Genomic DNA, 20,659 nt, shown 5'->3' with positions numbered 1-20,659 from the left:
AGGTTCCTGCTGTATTCCTTGTTAGGGAATGCATCTGTTTGACAGACCTGGAGCAAACACTGTTGCTTCTCAGGTTCTCTTTTGAGATGCAACAGTAACGGGTTCCTTGCGCTTTCTGCCTGTCTGACCCGGTGGCAGTTTGGATTGAATAAAGGAACACAAATTCCTTCAGAGCCCCACTGGGAGCAAGGGCATGTCTGTTGCTGCTGACCCTGTTCCTGACCAGGGATGTTGCCTTGGACTGCTAATCATTAACTTTTTCCCTGCTGCAGTGATGGCAGAGGCATAGGAGGTTAAGGTGCCTGAAAGGGGAGGGCACAGCCCACTTGGTAACTGTTATCTCCTTTGGAGTTTTCACATCTTTGCTGTCTTGTGTCGATTTTTGGCCCCTGATGCTGGAGGGTGGAGGGTGGAGGTGGTGGAGGTTCTGCAGGGGTGAGATAGATTTGGCAGAAGGCTGGGAGGAGTGAGAGACTGGAGGAGGGAGTGGAGCCTGCCCTAGTTATCTCCCAGGTTCCTGTCTGGTTAAATACACCCTATTATAGTTCTGTGGGAACTTCATATATATATATAGGGTTTTTAATTTTTTTTTTTTTGTTTTATAAGCTTGTTTAATAAAGGGTTTTGGATCAGCTGTGCTGGATGAGGTACAATTTTTGTGTAGCCTGCTTCATCCATTGAGGCTGGGAGGCAGGTGCAAAGCCAGATAAAGTCACTGAGGCAGCTTGTGCTTTTCTTGCAGAGGATGTGTTTAATGGGGCCAGGTGAGGATGTTATCTTCCCTTTCCTGATGCTCCTTCATTAAAAATGGCAGCATTAAAAGAGAGGAAAAGGAGGCAGTCCTCAGCTGAGTAAAGTTAGTGTGGGCAGGGCAGTGTGGTATGCCTGTGCTGCCCCTCATAGCCCTGGCTCCCGCTTCCTGTGAGTCAGTGTTTAAAATTCTGGGGCTGATATGTGGGAGTGGAAATGACTCCTCCCCTTGCTGGCTGGTCCTGCCAAGGCTGGGAGCCCTGGGCACCAGCCTGGAGCCAATTGCCACGTGGCACCTGTGTACAGATGTGGAGCTACTTTGAAAAGCAGGTGCATCAAAGCACAATGAACACAGCCTTGCTGCTTGGTTGAGTGGTAAATTGTCATCCTGTCTGTACTCCAGGCTCATTGGGGTATTTAATTGCTGTGTGTAAACATTCCTGACTAGGGAGTTCTGTGCTCCAAGCAGCTGCTCTGATGGGAAGGCTCCTTTCAGCCTGCTGTAAGGAGGTGTCAGTTCAAAGGCTCTGGAGATGTGGCATTTTGTTTGTTTCTTCAGTGAGCTGCACTTCCCAAAAATGCATTGCTGCCTTCAGTTTCTCAGGGAAGAGGATAAGCCTTGCTGCTCTGCAGCATCACGTCTGTCAGAGGCACCAGGGAGGGTGTGGCAGGGAAGGACTGCGGCAGTGCCAAGTTGCCGCAGCTGCACTGCTGTGGTAGCTGCCTGCTGTGCAGTCAGGGTGAGGGAGGGGAGTCACTGCATGCTGTGGAGGGGAGGCCCATGCTGGTAAATGTGCTTGTCCACAGTCCATGACGCAGCTCTCTTGGGAAGGAAGTCTGCGTATTTCCTCATAGCGTAATTCCTCTTCCTCTGACCCATCTTCATCTCAAGCAGCTGTTTATTTTCTGAGCCTGAAAAGCTGAAGTGATTTGGCAAGGAAAGTCTTCATACTTCAGACAACATCTTTGGAGTTATTAAATTGATAAAATTCCCCATGATAACAAATTAGCCTGGTGCTACTTAAAATACAGCTGGAACTGAAGGACAGCTTTAACACTTAGCCAAGTCTTGTTTTAAAATGTGCTTATCAGGCTTGCATCTCACATTCCTGGAAAGATACCTTCAGTGGACTTGGGAAGGATCCAAATTGCATTTTCCCTGAGCCTCATGGAGCAGGTTAAGCAGCTGGGTAGAAACCTCCCTTATGCTGGTTGGGGTCTCAGGCTCTGTGGGGCCAGGAGGCTGCTCCCACTATGAGCTGGATGCTGACAGGAGAAGGAAGGTTGATTTGCTTACAAGAGAAAAACCTGCCTTTCTAGTTTCGTGCTTCTGTGGTTAAAGGAGTGATGCCTTGGGGCTGAAGGAAGCAGCTGCTGTGCTGCCCACGTGTCCCATGGTCTCCCTGACTTTTTGCCCTCAATATCTGCTTATTATCTCACAGTTTTGCTATGCCACCTACAAATTCACTATTTTTGTTCTCTGGAAGCAAACAAAAAATCCCAAACGCTTTCCATGCCCCAGTGACTGATGTTAATGTCCATTTTGCTGCCTGGCCATCTGCTTGGAGGAGAAAGGGTGCAGACCTGGGGGTGTTTGTGCAGTGCAGGGACCATCTGGTGTTCCCACTGCCCCTCTGGGGGTGCCCAGCTTTGCCCACTGAGCTGGGGGTGGATGCCAGAGCCCAAGTGGGTGATGGGCTTTGAGCCTTGTGCAGCCCTCAGCTTTGGCACAAGGAGGGAGAACCTGCAAAGGGAAGATTCTAAACGAGAGTATGTAGGAAACACAGTTGGGTCTGATTGGTGTTGGGGGCTTTTTTTGTGAGTTTATTTTTTAACTCAGTTTAGCTCACAGCCAGAAGGTAGTTACAATAAGCACAAGACATGGTTGTTACCAAATAAAATGACTATTTTTTTTATTTTAATTTTTTAATATGGAAAAAAAATTGGAAAAGCTGCATTTTACTTACTTTGCTAAGCAAGTCTCTGGCTGTTGAGCTGGCACAGGTCAGCCCACTTCAATCCTGGCAGTGGGCAGCTGTTCAGGGAGGATGCTTTCATTAAAAAGCAATAGTATCCACATCAAGAACTGCTTTCTCATACTCTGCTGCTCGCTTGGAGCAGATAGGATGCCTCCCTCTGCTCCTGTGAACCTCCATCTGTGCTTTAGCTCTGTAGCCATTTCTCTGGGGTGTTGCTGCCCTTGTAAGCTGGGACGCTTTGCTCTGGACCAGGAAATCTCTGTGTCACTGTAGCTGGCAGTGGGAGAGCAGCAGTTAAACACCACATTCATTAGCTTAGGGATAAACGTCTTTGTAGGAGGAAAAAAAACCCAGCCAAGCCTGGGAGTTTTTGCTCTAAACAGTACCAAATCCATTCACAAGAGCACAATATTGCTGGTTTGCAGTCCCTGTGTCTTGCTGTCTTTTGGTTGAAGCTGCAGCTGGAAGCTGTTGTGCAAAGATCACAGCGAAGTGCCTGTGGCCAGGGCTGGTGGCTTGAGGGAGCTTTTTTTGGGTGCCAGCAAATGCTGGCAACCCTGCCAGCGTGTTCTGCAGGAGTGGGTGGGATGTTGAGGATGCACATGGCTGCTGAGCATTTTAATCCAACTAGAGCTGCATTCATCACCTTCCACCTCAGGCAGAAGGGGTCCAAACACCCTTGAAGACCTTTTTAGGACTATTCTGGTTGTGTGATGGCAGAATTGCCAATGTGGCAGCAGCTGGACACACTGATAAAATGTTGAACCATTGTTTCTCTGCAGCCCACATTTTATCCTGGGAGCTAACAGCTGAGATTCACCTCCCCATCTGTAACCAGCAGCAGTAGGAGGGAAGCACTGCTGGCATTTCTGAGAGCAAACTTCTATTTTCCTATCCTCAGCGAGGTGCAGATGTGCTGGCACAAAGCAGTCCAGCTGTTTGTTTTGGTTTGACCATGAACATAGACGTTGAGAAAGTTTAAAGATCAGCTTCCCAAACTATTTTTAACAGAGTGGTTGAAAAATGGCCATGTAAACCTGGGTGCTCCTGTCCTCCTCAGCTAATAAGCTCCCACTGTTGCTACTGGAGTGGTCTGGTTCAAGGGCTAAGGTTTAGCTGCTCTACCTACAGCTGTGTCTGCACCGGAGCTGGGTGCCCTGGGCCCCTCCCGTGGCAGTAGGGAGGGATGATTTCGCTGTCCCTGCAGCTGTGTGGTTGCTGCAGCCACAGAACTGCCTGCAGCTGCTGGTGCTTCCTCACGCTGCCCACAAAAAGGTGTTTCAGGGAGTCAGCTCTGCTCTTCACCCACCAGCAGCATGTGCCATCCCAGTACCCCATATCCTGATTTTCAGCCGTGCTCATTTCTGAGTTTATTTCTTCTTGGTAGCTGTTGAAGTGCTGTGTTTTGGATTCAGAATCTGAACGGTGTTGGTAACAGACTGATGTTGTTTTTCTGCTAAGTTGTGTTTACCCTAAGTCAAGGACATTTTTCTGTTGTCTCATGTGCTGCCAGCGAGAAGGGATACAAAAGAAACGGGGCAGGGAGAGCACAGCTAGGACAAAGAACATGGGCTCACCAGGGATATTCCACACCAAAAAATGCCATGCCCAGTATATAAATGGGGGGGACTTACTCATAAGGGGAGGTCTGCCATCAGTCAGAGGGTGATGAGCACTTTTACTGTCCATCACTTGTTTTTCCCTTTTTATTAGCATTTCTATAATTTTTTTACCATTATTACTATATTTTACTAATTTTCAGTTATTAAACTGTTCTTTCTCAACACAAGAGTTTGACTTTGATTCTCCTTCTCTGGAGGAGAATTTCTCTGGTGTTGGGGGAGAGAAAGGAGGTTGAGTGAGCAGGGGATCTCTAAAGGGGTGGCTGTCACCTTGTGTCTGCTCAGGTCCCTGCTGACCTTACCATATATGAAATTTCCAATGACTCAGACTGGTCATTCGGGTCAAGCAAGGCTGGAGAGTGGATGTGCTTTTAATCTCACTTAATGGCATTCAGCATACAGAAACTTCTGCTCATGCCTGTGGGACCCGCTCACCAAGCAGCATTTTGACCACTAATATTCAAGAACAGCTGCATGAACAGAGTTCAGCGTCGAGCAGAGACAGCACCAAATGGGAAGATCAGCAGGGAATTGTTCATCACTGCTGCAAGTCCAGAGTTTAAATTAATCCAAATGTGGGGGCCAAGGAATAAGACCTGAACGCCTCTGAGCCTCCTCCTCTCTTCTGGCAGATTGAAATCTTGCCAACAGCACTTGTGTAAGGGCGTCATGCAGAACAAGCACAGCAGAGCTGGAGAGGTTTTGCTGGTTATTAAGCGATGGATCCAGATGAGGTTCTCCCAAATGCTCAGTCATTATCCCAGCCTTGCATGAATTTAATAGTCCTGCAGTGCCCTGGGTTATTGCAGAAGGTACAATATGGGGCTCATAGCAGCATGTTTATCTTGCTGCTTCTCTCTACGATGGTTTGTACTGTAGATCCCGTGGCTTAGCTGCAGGTTGGATGATGACCTGCTATGGGCACCTAAAAACTCCACCTTCATCTTTACCATGTGCTCCCACCAGGCAGGAGCCAGCAGAGCCCTTGAAGGCATGGCACAGGTCCTGCTGTCAGCACAAGAGAACATCTTTCATGCTCTAGATCAGCATTTCTGTGGGCTCATTGTTCCCTTCTCTCATGCCGCTTGGATTTTGTGGCAGCTTTTGAGGCTAAAATTCCAATGACACCCTAACATGCTAGAAAAACTTCAAAATCATGCAGGAAGCAGGTAAAAAAGTAGCTCACAAGCTACCTGGCTTCTGGATTCTCCACTGGTTATCTTTTCTTAGTTTACTCTGATACAGTATTTCCATTTTTGAAATGGTGTTTCCTCACTGTCCTGCTCCTCATTATTTGGAACTAGTGCTACTTCAGAAGGCTGAAAGCAAACCAGTACACCATAGCATTCCTCATCTTTTCTAGTTGCTCACTGGTTAAAAACTCTACTGCTTCTTTTTTCTGTTTACTTCTAGCAGTCTACATGTTTTAATGATACCCATTAAAAAATCAGCCCTTTGCAAAGACCATAAACCCCATAAAAAATGGAGTGCTCTGCACACTTTGTATTACTCCTGAGCAGAGCTTATTTACCCTGTCCAAAGGCACTCTGCAGATCAATAAAATACCCCTTACATGTTCAGGCATTTCATGCTGACTGATTATGTCCTTCTCGACTGAAGACAAACTGTGAAGCAGCTCACATAAAACCAGAAATACAAGCAGACCCAAAACTTTTCTGCTAAACTAATCCTGCTGGGGATTCCACTCGAGGTAACCATTTCCCTCTGGAATGTCACAGTCATTTTTACCTGTGGCAAGGAATTACACCACTACTTAATCAGGATTGCGTGGCATCCCCCTGCATGGATTTAGAGGACCATATGAGGGGCAATAGAAGGGAGAAGCTTACCTAGACTTGCTGGGTGCTTCAGCTTCACCTGCTGAAACAGAACACGGATCCCACAGAAGAGCCCAGCTCATCAAAGGCAAGAGCTCTCATCCTACACATCCCTGAGCACAAGTCCACAGAGGGCTCGAGCACTAGGATGAGGACAGCAGCGAGCAGGCCCTGGCTACTGCCTGGGAGCACATGGTGTTCCGCAGCAAGGCACAAAGGCTGACTTCCTGTGTTCCTCTCAGCATCCTCAGATGGCTCCTGCAGCCATCTGCCCGCTGGGTCCTGCTGTAGAGCCCGAGGAAACACGAGTCAGTGGCAGTATTTATGGAAGCACACACCCCCCTGGAATGCGATCTGCTCTTCAAAACCCTCAGCAGTCCCCCTCCTGGGAACTGGGCATTTAATGCCACAGGATGCTGAGCACCAGCTCAAAGTGTAGCTGTAGAGAGATGCCTACACAAACAACTCTAGAAAAAAATGAATTTAGCAAAATTGTGTGACTTATGTATAAGAGTTGTTTTACAAACCTCTGAAAGCACTTGACCACTCCCAAGCCTTTCATTGCTTCCAAGTGGACCAATAATGGAATGTTTGCTTCTCACACAGACCTCCTGTGTCATTAGGGTGAGCAGAAATGATGCATACACCTGAAGGACATGAGAGAATGTGAAAGCTGAGCTATCAAACCTCACCTGCTTAATTTACAGGTATAATAATGAGGTTATCCCCACTCTGTTTTTTGCTCTTTCTTTAACATAAAAGCTTTGAGAAGTAGTCCCTTCTCTGCTCCCTCCTAAAAAGGATGTTGAAGGAATAACCCTTGCAGTGTGCATTTCAAAAATGGGGGAACAGAGACACAGACACTTTTAGCACTCTTCCCTAAATCACAGAGGAACCCAGTGGCAAAGCCAGCAATAAAAACATGCTTTGGAAAAACACTTCAGACTTATGCCACCTAAATCACAGCGTGTTCAAGTCAATATTGTGTGGTACAAATGAAAGTAATACTTTTATTGATATGCTTAAACAGAACATAGGTATCAGAATAAAAACCAAACAAAAAACTATTCCTTGCTGTACCTAACAGACATTTCATTTTTTTCTCAGTAATCACATGGAGGGGACTGACATCTTCCCATTGACTTCATGAATGTTTAGCTGCATTGGTTTGTTCCCAGGGAGTCTAAGGATTGTGATGAGCACCATGGTTGTGGCTGTTCTTCCTAAAGCCTGATATTAGGAGGAGCATCATGTCCATTCCACACAAACAGCGCACAAAGAGTTGTGCACATTTGCAGGCTTCCAGACAAAGCCCTGACAGATGCCAGGAGAACCAAGGGTATTAACCTGGTTACACTGGAATGCAAACCCACAAAGTTATGGTTTCCTCTAAGACACATTTTCCATCAAAGTTATCGAGACTTGGAAAAGCCACAAAGCTACCAAGAAAAAGTAAGAGGAGAACTCAGAAGATTTCTAATAAAGATAAATCTAATACAAGTTTATTCTATAAACTTTTCCTGTCAAAAGACAAAGCATATATAGAAACATACAAGAAATATTCCTTGGGGAAAAAAGCTACAGAAAATTACAAAGTATCAGCTGCTTTAATTTATCTTTATCCTTGCAGAATTGCACTGTGCTCAGTCCTGTCTGTAAATACCACAGATCCCTCAGTGCAATCATTCTTACATCATAAATATTTTTGTTAATCACTCTTTTCTTCTCCTTGGTAATGTCTGTATTCCGGCTTCAGCTCCCATGTGTTTTTGTGGGTCCCCTTCACATTGTAGATGCCTATTTCTCTCAAAATTTCTTTCAAGTATATCTGAAAGAAACAAAAGTTCAAATTAAACAGGCAGGCAATTGCGACAGTTCCTGTACATCTGCTCAACTGCATGGACTCAGTTCCTAAGGGGCAGACAGCCTGGCTGGCTGATGGGCACTAACTGGTGTGGGAAGGACTCTGGGATAGACTTTGACCCTCAAGCACCAGCAGGGATTAGTGCAAGCCCCAGGGATGCAGCAGGGAGCACCAAGCCCCAGAGGTGATGGCTCCCAGGCAGTCCCTCTGAGAGGCAAGTACTCCAGGGGCTGCTGAAATGAAGTTACCAGCACCTCTTGGGAACTATTATGTCACACATCTTCCTCCTGCTGGAATTTCTCCAATTGAGCTAAAAGCTCTTGACCTTTCTTCCTGCTTGGGCTGGGATTATCTTGAAAATCCGTGCCTTATTCAGACTTTGTCAAAGCCTCAAGCTGTTGGTTTTCATGCCATTTTGCAAAGCTTTAAGCATTTCATTACGGCCTCATTTTTAGAGGAGAGCTGAGTGTATGTCTGAGAAAATATTAAGGTTTGGAAGAGAAAGAAAAAAACCAAAACAAGTAGAGCTATTATGCCAGTAGTGTAATAATCTTTGACAAAACGCAACTCACTGGTATTGCCCTCCTTCACTCTTTATAATAAACACCAGTAATTTTCTTAAGAGTCACAAGAGCCTGCTTGTTTGTTTAATTATTAATTGGGACTGAGATGAGTGGATTGTCATGGCAACTACAGACCACAGTTTAAGAATCCCCACATTAAATTCATAATTGCTTGAGTTTGAACAATTTAATCTTGTTGGAGTGCATATATTGAACTGGAGTTGTTGGAATGCTTGTATTTTCTGCATCTGCAGTTTCATAAATATCAACGTACTGCAAGCTATTAAAACCAACAAATACATGTTGAAGACACAGGAAAATAAGAAAGGCTGATTGTCTAAGTGTTCCTTACATTCTTTCCCTCTTTGCTAAATGGAAAAGCTGTAAAATACATGAACAAAAAATATGTTCTCAGTCAGTAAAATAAGTGTATTTTAGTAAAACTTATCCTTACTCTCCCTCTCCAGGTACACATCAAAAGTGTGCAAAGCAACCCAACATGTAAGAAAGGTGACTGTCAGGGATGTGCATATGAACCAGCTTCTTAGGGTCTTCCAGGGTGTTTCCTTTGAGCAGAGCAGCTGGGCACAGGAGCAGGGAGTTCACTGTGCAGGAATGGCTGCTCAGCCTCCTGGGGCGCAGGATGCAAACCCCAGCAGGTGGCAGCAGGAGATCACCGACGTGCCCTTGCACACTTCGTCTGTTGCAGAGATGCCGTCATTATTCCCCTCAGGTACCCGGGACACGGGCTCGCCATGGCAGCGATGCACCACGCACGGTGTAAAAGGCGCTGGGAGCAGGTGGAACAGCCATTTCTGCATGGGTGTGTGCAGGTGGGCACCCCTGCATACCCACTGCCTGCTCGGCCATCCCTGCACACGAGGCAGTGTCACCCACAGACACTTCAGAGCAAGGCAGAGTGGGCAGGAGAAACACCTGGCTGCAAGGTTAAATTCTGCTCCAGATCACATGGACATAAAACTGGAAAAAATCCCCCACAACTGCACTCAGTGCCATGAGGTACACTGATGTGCAGTTCTTGAGTTGGCAGATCAGTCTGTGTGGGAAGCTGGGTCACAGGGTGTGATGCTGCTGCTGGGCTCGGGCAGAGTAAAACCACTATGGCTGAACTTTCCACAGCACCCATCCAAACCCACCCACCCTGCTACACGAAGGCTATTTTTAATTTCAACTGCTTTTCAGACCTTATTACCCAGGCAGTTCTGCTTCTCTCAGGGCAAAACTTCCAGGAGTGTAACAAAATGGAACAAAACCAACCCAAACCAAACGGCAAGGTAAGGTCTGCGACACAGAAAACAGCACTTGAAGCTGGAACCGTGAATTGCAGCAGCTGAGGATTTGCCACTTACTTCCCATCTCTGCTGCAGGGGGTACACCAGGCAGGAGAGGTGTTAGGGAGGGCAGCTGAGAGCATGAACCCCAAAACATCACTGTGTGTGCACAGACCACACTGAACTGCTGGAGTTTTTAGACAGTTATGAAACATAGATAATCCCACTGTGCTGGGCTGTACCTGAGAGCAAGTGGCTTGAAGAGATGAGTTCAGGGGATGCTATGATTTTTCCTGCAGGATCAATTCTCCTTCCAGAAACCCACCTGGGTCTGCACTGCACCAGGCTGGCCTATATATCTTGAAGTATAGTGCTCTGACAGGGTACCATGGAGAGAAACCCCAGTGATGCCAAATACTGAATTTTAGAACCTGGTGATTGCTGATCAGGGGGCCACAATTTTTTCTCAGAAAGGGATCCAGTGTGTTTATGTACATATAATTCTAGGGCAGAAACTCATCTGTAGGTGATCTGTTCATACATTTAAAGCTCTTCTGCTCTGTTCTACCTTTCCTCATGATTTTTTTCCATATAAAGTGAAATGTTATCATGGAATTATGGGATAAAAATTTTTGAGGAGTTAACTTACAAGCTCTAAAAATTCTGAAACTTTAAGGGGGAAACAAACCCTGTTGTATTTAGGATAACCACTACTTAAAGCTAAAATAGAAGAAAAAAACCCAAACAATTTTTTAAAAAATACAGTTCTTAGGCCACTGGCTCCATCCTGCTTCCATTCTTCACAAATATTTGATTCCTCACAGACAGTATTATGCTCTCGGCCATGAAGCTCAAGTCTAGAATTACTACAATATTTCCAGGGAGCATTCAGTACTTATATATGGGTAGGTGGAAAAAGATTTGCCTACTACTGCAAATTGTTATTTTGCATTAGAATGAAAAACAAATAAATCCAGGTTTCCCTAATACAGCAGTAATTTACATTCAGAAAACACTCATTTTGTGATTTCATGACACAAATAAAGATGGCAGCAACTTCTTGTGTAACATGCAACATATTCTGTAGCAAAGGTTTAATTTACTATTTACATTTACCATTACATAAGAAAAGTACCTTTATTTATTTGTAACTTCAAGTTCTCCAGTGGCTTAAGTGGGAGTCGTGGGTGACTACTGCAAGCTGATGTCATGGTAGATGAGATAAATCTGTACTGACTTGCATTCAAAGTGATCGAGATAGTGACTGCCACACTTCTCTTGCCAAAAATAAAACCCACTTAAAATTTTCTTGCCACTTCCTCCATACCTTCCTCCTATTCCTTCCTCCTTCTCAGCTCCCATGACCCACACACCTTCTCTGCTGCAGAGCTATGGAGTTGACTCATGAGATAAATGAATGGAAGACCTGGATATGTTACTCAACTTCCAAGTTTCTTTCAAGACACTAGAACACAGTGAACCTACATGGATTTTACTTGGGCAACATCTTCATGCAGCTTCTAACCAAACAGATTGTTCACTTATACAAAGGCTCTGACAGAGATACACTTCATTCTAAATGTAACGTGAGCAAAACTAGTAAGCATCTTCATTTCTGCCCCCTTTTTTTTTTTACAGAGTATTTTTTCCATAATCCAGCTGTTACTGTTCTTTCTTCTGCCTTAGCTCTAACAACCTGTGACATTGTTGCTCCATTTAGACTCAATTAAGTCCCCTTAAGTCTTCTGAAATCTGCAGCTGGGTTGAGGATAGATATTGAAGTTGGCAGTGAAAAACATCAAGAACACTGACTTTGCATGTCACTGTCACCCTCCCACTCTTGCCTGGTCTGCCCAAGGACAGCTTGAACACGGAAAGAAGGGAAAGAACTGTAGAGTTATGGTTCATACATGAAGAGGCTGACAGACACTGCAAGACAACAAAACCATCACATATGCAGATGTCTTGCTGCTTTTCTTGTCTGTGTATCAAAACACTGTTTAAAAGAAAACCCCAAATAAATCCTAAATATCAACCACCTAAACTCTTAACCTAAAAATTACCCTATTTGTAAAGGAAATCCAGTGATTTTGGAGGCATTGAGCCTGAGCTCATGATGCCTGAGCTTCTAATATGCACAATTCTTTCATTTAATACAAATTTAATGAAATACAGAAAAAAAGCAACCCCTGTACCAAAATAAAGTTCAGGAGCTGAGGGAAGGGCTGACCACAGACAAACGCAAGCTCACAACTACCAAGAGAACTAGGCTTCAGTGAGGACAGGAGTAGCAGGGGAGACATGAGAGCATTACAAAATTTGGTTCCTAGTATTAAAGCAAACCCAAATAAAAAAGAGACCATTTAGGGTATTTAAACCATCTCTGTCAAGAAAAAGCACACTCATTACAAAGTTTGGTATCCTATACTGTCCTACAATGCTGAACTTAAAACTTGGTGATTTCAGTTTGTGGTAAAACATATTTAGAAAGGAGTTTCTAAGGAATATATACTAAACTATTTTCTAGATATGTAAAATACACATGGTAATAACTACTGAAAATGGTTGTATTTACAAGACTTGCAGTACATACCACTGGCTGTTTGGTTATGTCCACCAGGTCTTTAATGTTGTAATACTGATGTTTCTCAAAGGCTGAAAAAAGCATGTCCAACACTTGCTGTTTATCAGCTCGAGCTCTTTTTCCATCTTCTTTCTTCTTCTTCTCATATTCAATCTGTTACAAAACATGTTTTAAAGACATTCACATTTAATGCTGTATAATTCTCAGTGCTGACCATTAAGCTACAAAAAACCTTTTCTATTTAACAAAACACTGTTCAATGACTGAGTGCTTGTCATCTGCAAAGTTTTCTTTTGAACATTCAAATATTATTTTATTAATGTAAACTAAGCATTTTGTCCTCAGCACAATAAACTTCTCAGATGTATCTATTTTAACCAGGGGGAAAAAAATGCAGAAATAGAGCCTGCAGGTGCCCAGACACAGAAAAAAACCCTAATAATAATACAGAAATCCAAACTGAGACAGTATTCTCATTCCACTTCTGTTGGTACCAGCTTCTGAGGTACAATGACAAATGTCAAACAACCTCCAAACTGCCATGCTTGGGAAAATCCACAGACTAACATGGCTACATCCACAATCATAACAGGCACCTGCCTAAAAAATATTCCCAATGGCCCTTGGACATTGCCTCATTTTCTCCAGAAGCAGCACTCAAGGCATCAGCTCCATCAATACACAACCAATCTTCAAGGACACACTTTGAGGATCTGGATGGTTTCTCTTCAGGAGAAGCCAGAGTTGTGCACATGAAGTTGCACTAGTCCCAAAAAACCAAACCTTCTAAGCAGGCAGAGGCCCCTTGCAGCCACACATCATCCTACTTCAAACTGTACATCAAAAATTACTTAACCATTATAATCTGCACCAGATGACTATATATTTTCACAGAAACTTTTATCGCCTCCAAAAATACTTCCTCTGATTCACCATCAGAAGCACAGACCAGCACACCCCAAACAAACCCCAGTCGCCAGAGAGCACCAACCGCGCCACCTGCCAGCACATCACCCCTCCCACCCCCAATACCACCCTGGAACAGAAAACCAGCCAGCTCCTTGGAACCAACAAAAGTGATCCAGAAGGCAGTGTAAGTCATGTAATCATCAAGTGCTTTCAGGCAAACTGCGTGGGTGAATCCATAGCGGCACAATGTACAGCAGAATGTACATGCATGTGATCAATGAGGGACACGTGCCTGGCTGTAAATGGGATAATTCTGTATGGGAGCCGTTCTGCTTCTGATGGCTCAAATCTGACTCTCAAAAAGGAAGACCTTCAGATGAAAAGCCTAGAAATGAAAATGCACAGATCTACTAGATAGTAAAGATCTTATTTTTAAGAAGAAAGATTGGTTTATGGCCCAATTCATTTTTTCCTATGCATCCTTGCCAGCTAACTCCCTCCTACTCTCAGAGTGAAAATAGCCTGGCTCTTGGTAGCTGTACCAAAGTGGCTAAAGACTATTGCCACCTTTGCTGTGGCTCCCAGGTCTCCAGCCAGCCAACTATCTTCTTCACATTCTGAAATGGATGTACATCATTAAACAGAATACAGAACAATTGTTCCCAACCTGTAGCTTGAAGTCTCTTCTGCTTTAAACTGAGTGTGCACAACTAAATACTTGTCTGCTTTTCTAACTCTGTGCAGTGTTATAAAGCTACAATCTCACCACACAAACCCATCATGCAATTGATTTTTACTCAGTAACACAGTTTAGTGCAATTATTTAACTCTTTAGCCAGTCCATTTAAAGAAGAATAAATCTTCACAACAGTAAGAGCTGTGCAACATAGCAAACTGTAACACCAAGCAAACCAGCTTGACAGTACATCATCATGGTTGCCAGGATCCACAGCAGAACTGCTGCACCACAGACACGAGAAGAGGAACATAAAGCTATGACACCGGCCTTCCTTTAAACAATAGCATGTCAAAACATTTGCTTCTTCTGGAAGTCCAACAGACAATTATTTTTAAAATTCCATGTGACTATTCTAATATTCTTAATTCATCAATGTATAAAATCAACTCATATAAAAAACTGTACATCAAACCCTCCCTTTATTGAAAAGTTATTATTAACTGCTGCTGCCCCAGTTGCCCACTCTCTAATTAGCAATACTCTAGCATTTTCCTCTAACTTCAGCAACAGTTTCCACTGTTGTCTGATAGAAGAGCACATAAAGAACTGCTAAAAAAAAAGCCTGGCGTCTTATGTTGATGATTTCTTCTTTTTGGCCTTGTGAATACACTGCTCACAGCAAGTTACAATACAGCCTTTCACTTTTTTCCTTCCTGTTTTCTTTGCAAACAGGATCTTCTATGTAGTAGGCTTAAAGCACTTTTTAATAATCATGTAATGCACCTACACTGTAAACTAGATGTCTTAGATGTCTTTAAAGTTGTGTGGTTTTTTAATTTAAAAAACTTTCAAATACTATTTGATTTCAAGGAAGGACCATTTTAGAACAAGCTGCTTAGCATAGAAGTTGTGAGTTTATCCCCAGAAGACTTTATACTGAAATCAATTTCTTTTTGTTTACCTTCCCAGGATGTTGCTAAGCTTGCTGAAAAGCTGCCAAAATTGCCTTCTTGAAAGTACCATTAATACTGAAGCTGATATACTACTGTAACTGCTTTGGTAGACAGCGAATACAAAAGTGATAGAGAAGTTGGAATAAATCCGAAGTTTCGTCTAAAGATGCTTTAAAGTAGTCCTAAAGGTTTCCTTGTCTCCTGGAGCATGGGTACCAACCTCTATTGTACAGGACATTGGGAAGAAAGGACCACAAAGAAACCACTAAAAGAAGCCTCTGAAGGGGGAGCCAGAACCAGTGAAGAACCTTTCTGCTGCATTATGAAAAATAATTAAGTCACAGAAAGGTTCCAGAATATGAATTCAAGAATATTAACCTTGCAACTTTGTAAACATATTTAATATTTACAGATATAATGGAGGTCTTCTCCCCAGAGAAGAAATGCTAAGTTACAATCTTAGCATATATTGTAATGGAATTGCAATTTCTTAAAAAAAAAGGTAGGTGTAATATAATTTCTTGCAAAAATAACCTAATCACTTTTCCCAGTCCTTGAATTCAAACAAGCTATTGCTATTCCCCATCCACATGTAATTTATTTCCCTCCTCCTTCCTGCTGTATGTTCATTTATAGCTACATGAAGCAGCCACACTTAAGTCCCATTTTATATTCTTTCCTTCAAGAAATGTTAACTCTTTCTGTCTTACTTAGTAGATACTCATTCTTCCCTCAGAAACTGCCCAGATGATGACTACATTAACATATATGACAGTTTGTACATTTTTATTTCTTTCTTGTGAAAGTTCAGTCTGTCCCCAACACAGCACCCATATGATTACATGCAATGCAGCAGCTTCTAAGAAAGCAGCTGCTGCTTGAAAAGGGCAAAAAAATTCAACCAAGCAGTTTTAGAAGTTCATGGACCTTTTCTCCCAGTTATATACCCTTTCAGCTATCTAACCTGAACTTTAATAAAAGACTTAATGAAAAGAAAGATTTTGTAGAAAGTAGTCATGCCTCGGCCTTTAGAGTCAAGGCAAGGTCAAGGTGACTCAAGGACAAGTATGTCTTACAAGATTTTTCCCATCAGAACACCTTTAAGGTAGACATGAAAACTAAATACACTGCTGATGGATTTCCATGACCATGGACAGCTATGTAACCAATAAAAATATATAATAATTAGGACATAAGAGCATCATAACTTGTAACAGGCCTGGTTATACCCCCTCAATCTCACACAAGATTTAAATTTCCATAATGATACGATGACCTGCAGTTTGCAGCTGGAATAAAGATACAAAGATTAGGTTGTAGTCATACTGCCATAATTATGCTGGTGTCAGGGATATGAAAGAGCGTCCCACTAAAAAGAGAAGCTGTACCCCACCAAAGCTTATTCCAGAATTAAAGAAGAACTCCAGCAGCATCATAAAACAATATACTGATGTAAAACTGCATCTGCATAGTTGGACACATCAGTGTGACTGTTTTGATTAAATGGCATTCCCTGAGCTGCAATAGTTATATTGGTATGATCATTCACATACAGAGCAGACTTTGAACAGTAACTACTACAAAACAGACCCATGCGAGAGAAATTATTATTTCTGGTTCGGTAGCAATAGACTGACTTTCATAATAATGCTTAAATATCATCCAGTATATTGTCACTTGTTTTATGTAAATAAAATCTTAATAAAAAGTGTAAAAGTTTAAATGACTAACACAGTGATTCATTTTCAGTATGACTTAATGTTCCTCACATTCAACATAGTCAAAGAGTATCGTTAAGGAAAAGGACGTTAGTTTATATGTACATCAACCGATCTGAAACAGCAGTGTGGGTGTAATATTGACAAAGCCAATGATGCCAATAACGCCAATAACATGTACTGTGAAGGTAGGAAACTGAGAAAAATTATCAGCTGTTAGTTACTCTTTTCTACTTGTTGCCAATTCCTCCAAAGGACTGGAAACTAATGACTCTTTTCAAGTCCTTTACCCTCCTGCAGATGATGTTATTTGGCCCAAAAGAGCCTTTCCACATCTCATAGCACAAAGCCAGAACTGCCTGTCATCCACAAATGTAAAAATTACATTAAAAAAAATATTAGACGAAGAATGTAATAAAGCCACTAAAAAGGGCTGGGTAAAGGTGTCTGCCCTCCATCAGATAACACAAGACAGTTACGACTGGCAGACCTTAGCCCCAAGGGTGATACTGGTCTTGAGACAGAAAGGAGATCCCCAGAAGACAAAATCAAGGAGAAATCAGGTGACACAGAGCATTGACAAAGACAGTGGCCAAATGTGAGCAAAAGACCTGCTGGACAGCAGCAGAGCAGTGCTGGAGTCCTAAGCCAAATTCCTCCTGAAGAAAAGAAGGGAAAATACTAAAAGCTACTTACATTATACTGATGATTAGCCACTGGTTTATAGTTCGTGGTTACAGCTTTGTCCAGCTGCTGTGACAACCTTACAGGTTTAGAAGATTCTTCTATCTGTAATCTACAAAAAAGAAAACAAGAATAAAAAATTCAGACAAGCACACACTCAAAGTCAATTCTAAAAATCTGCAATTATGAACCAGTCATTATCAAGGGTCAGCTGCAAACAATCTATAAGGCAAAACAGATGCACTCTTCTGGATTAAGTACTTCCTACTCTATTTTTGCTTAAGGACACTGAACTATTAGGGTGCTGCATTCTACAGAAGATACTGAAATGCTAAAAATCAAATAGCTGAAGAGAAGTTACTAAAACCAAACCTTGAGCACAAATTTCACTGCAAAAGCCTAATGCCCAGATTGAAAAAAAGTCCTTGCTCTTAAAAAAGATCAAACCCAACCCAAATGAATGCAGAATCTCACAGCTTACCCAGCTGAGGGATGAAAAAAGCTTTTCATCCACTCTGGTAACCCATAACCAATCTTCTCTTAGATATTGAAATGTAAAAACATAAATTTCTGTGACCTTTCCTTTGGCGTTACACTGCAGTAAGAGAGTGCAAATAATGGTTTTAAGAGCATTATAAAGACATGAAGACAGAAAAACCTATCCAGCTTCAAATCAATGTGCAATTAATTCTCTATCACACAGATAACAATAGGTGACCTTCAATTCTCTTTGGGAAAGACTCTCAAAAGGTCACTAGTTGAGGATATCTTGTCAAGCTCATCCCTATGTAATTGAAAGCTTCTGTGTGTTGATGTAGAGGGAATGTTCCATTTAATTCAGATTTAGCACTCAAGAATTTCTACTTGAAATGAAGAGGCAAGAAACCAAGCTCTAAAAAAGCACAGGACAATGGCCTTTCAGATGCAATGGCTTTATGGCACATCTGATGTGATCTGATTCTGATCAGTGAAGCAGTTTTGTTTCCAAAGGTGCATCTTGTAGGCAGGGAGTCAACTTCCACTAAACATAGTATAACACAGCCCAATAAATGCACAGTGATGCTTGCTTCTTTCCAAACAAAAATTAGTATGGTGACATTAATGCAAATAATAACTGCATGTTTTCTAGTGTAAAACATACAAATTACAAAACTGACAGATCTTTAAAAACAACTGTAAATGTTTGAGATTGCTGATTTATTTTCGTAAAGATATCATTTACACCCAAAAAGATAAAATTTAAATTCAGCATGTTTCTGAGTTAACACCTGAACAACTTAAAAAAATTACATTTGAAGGAAGTATTAAATCAAGAAATAAATTCTCCAGTTGTAGAAACTTCAAAGGAAGAAAATCACCCCTCATAGCTGGTATTGCTGGACAGTAGGTGGGGGCAGTTTTTTCTTATACATAGATAAACTTACTTCCTCTCAAATCTTTATATCATAAAAATTTAGAGTATGAGATAATGATTGCTTAAGAGTAGTTAAAACTACAGGAAAAAAGACAAGTCTGCAAAAGGAAGAAGGAAAATCAATTGGAAGGTAAATGAGCAGTGAACATTTTGTGCTTATCACAAGAGTTTATCTTTTGGCCTTCAATCTAATTAAATGATTTTAATGATTTTCTTGATCTGGTTACCAAAGATCTTCCAAACTCATGTTTCACAAAAGGCAGAGACCAAAACTAAATCACTATCTTTTCTATAAATCTATATTTTTCTCTACTTCCCCATTGCTTAATATTTTTCTTTTTGGTCTCAATGACTTTTTAAATTTTAAAATATTTTAGCTTTAATTTTTACATAGTTTGGCTTTAATTCTTTAATTTTTTTTCCAGTTCATCATGCTCCAATTAGCTTGATCTGGGGAGTTTTCCAGTTCTTCCTCTCCTGTATTCTAGCTATTTTTCATATCACTTCTCCCCCCATTTTTCCTTCATAAAGGAGATTTCCTGCTCACCCCATTTACTGATACTGCTCCTGTTCATGAGACAAACTGGGAATTCTTGTCACCCTCTTCCCCTCCAAGGCCACTGCACCAATTTCATGTGCACCAGATTAAGTGATTTGATTTGCAATGTAGCGCCAGAGTCCTTCTCATAACAGCTACAGCACAGGGTCCTAACAATACTTAAATACATCAGATGGTGTCACGTTTTCAGGCAGCACCAGACATTCAACAGTGACCTATCTTCATGATTAATCCTCCTTGCACTGGGCTTTATATTCATTACTCTTTACAATGTAAACTAACAATATCTCTGTTTCTTCAGGTACACAGCCAAAGAACTCCCCCCTGATGAATTGTTAGCCATGGACTTTAGACACCACTCATGTTCAAGGCGTCTTCCTGATCTGGCACTTTAAAATTACACTGGAAGAAATTTCAACCCCCATTCAGAGCAGCTTCCTTAAATTAGTTGCTCTTTACACAAAAGTACACTAGCAATTTATTTCATAATATTTTTCACTCCTCATGCAGGATATGCATTTCGGCTCTTTTATGTTAACCTCTCAATTTCCAAACCAGTAGAAAACCAAATGTGTAAGAGAGCTAATACACTTCTCAGAGGCCTCCCTCCAAAGGCCGATGGAAGTGCATTTAACAAGTAAAGTCCTCCAGCATATAATCTAAAAAACAACCCGCCTGCTTAGGAAACAGAATGAAAGCCAACCAAGTGAAAATGGAGAGGGACCATCTAAGCTTGTTTGTGAAACGACAGAAGACTTCAGAAAGATCTATACACAGCAAGTAACAAATACATGAGCCACAAATGTATGTCTCTGGAATTTCAGAGATATTTGTGTTGTACTTTGATATTTCTTGCCAAAGGTTTCCAAATTACAAAGACAGATCTCGCAGATCTCAGAGGGTCTTTAGAAAACTGGCTTACAGTAAAATGTTAACCTTTTTTTTTTGGTTTCACTGCTGTAGTGAGAGCTAAAAATACACTACATTCCTGATACTACTTTTTAATGCAAACAATTACAGCAGTGGCCACATGCCAATATGGAAATTGATATGGGAAGCATGGTGACTCAGGAGGCAAAGCTTTTTATTAGCTTTTTATTCTACACATGCATCTTGCTCTTCTCCCTAATGGCTGCCCTTCCGATTTATTTTTCTGCAGCTTTCATGATTTCACAGAGCCTCAGGTTACCTTCCTTTACCTTCCACTGGGCTTCAGGTGGAATAATAGCTGATGCATATCTGGAATTGGCC

General features: G+C 42.0%; 1 protein-coding gene and 1 non-coding gene across 2 annotated transcripts in view; one reads left to right on the top strand and one right to left on the bottom strand.

Moving 5' to 3' along the window:
• The first annotated feature begins 28 nt into the window (after positions 1 to 28).
• Positions 29 to 164, top strand: LOC135295667 (small nucleolar RNA SNORA31). The gene has a single exon (XR_010357805.1). It is a non-coding gene; the product is annotated as a small nucleolar RNA SNORA31 (small nucleolar RNA).
• A 7,007-nt stretch (positions 165 to 7,171) lies between these two features.
• GTF2F2 (general transcription factor IIF subunit 2) overlaps positions 7,172 to 20,659 on the bottom strand; it is a 79,787-nt gene continuing 66,299 nt past the window's right edge. The window contains exons 7-9 of the mRNA XM_064408739.1: positions 17,448 to 17,547; positions 12,502 to 12,645; positions 7,172 to 8,017 (exon numbers count right to left, since the gene is read on the bottom strand). Coding sequence (XP_064264809.1) covers positions 7,898 to 8,017; positions 12,502 to 12,645; positions 17,448 to 17,547 — 364 coding nt within the window. The 3' untranslated portion in view covers positions 7,172 to 7,897. The remainder of the gene's footprint in view (positions 8,018 to 12,501; positions 12,646 to 17,447; positions 17,548 to 20,659) is intronic.

Source organism: Passer domesticus, chromosome 2, assembly GCF_036417665.1.
Source record: "Passer domesticus isolate bPasDom1 chromosome 2, bPasDom1.hap1, whole genome shotgun sequence".
Taxonomy (NCBI): Eukaryota; Metazoa; Chordata; class Aves; order Passeriformes; family Passeridae; genus Passer; species Passer domesticus.
Note: the sequence above shows the minus strand (reverse complement) of the source record. Positions and strands in the feature narration are given on the sequence as shown.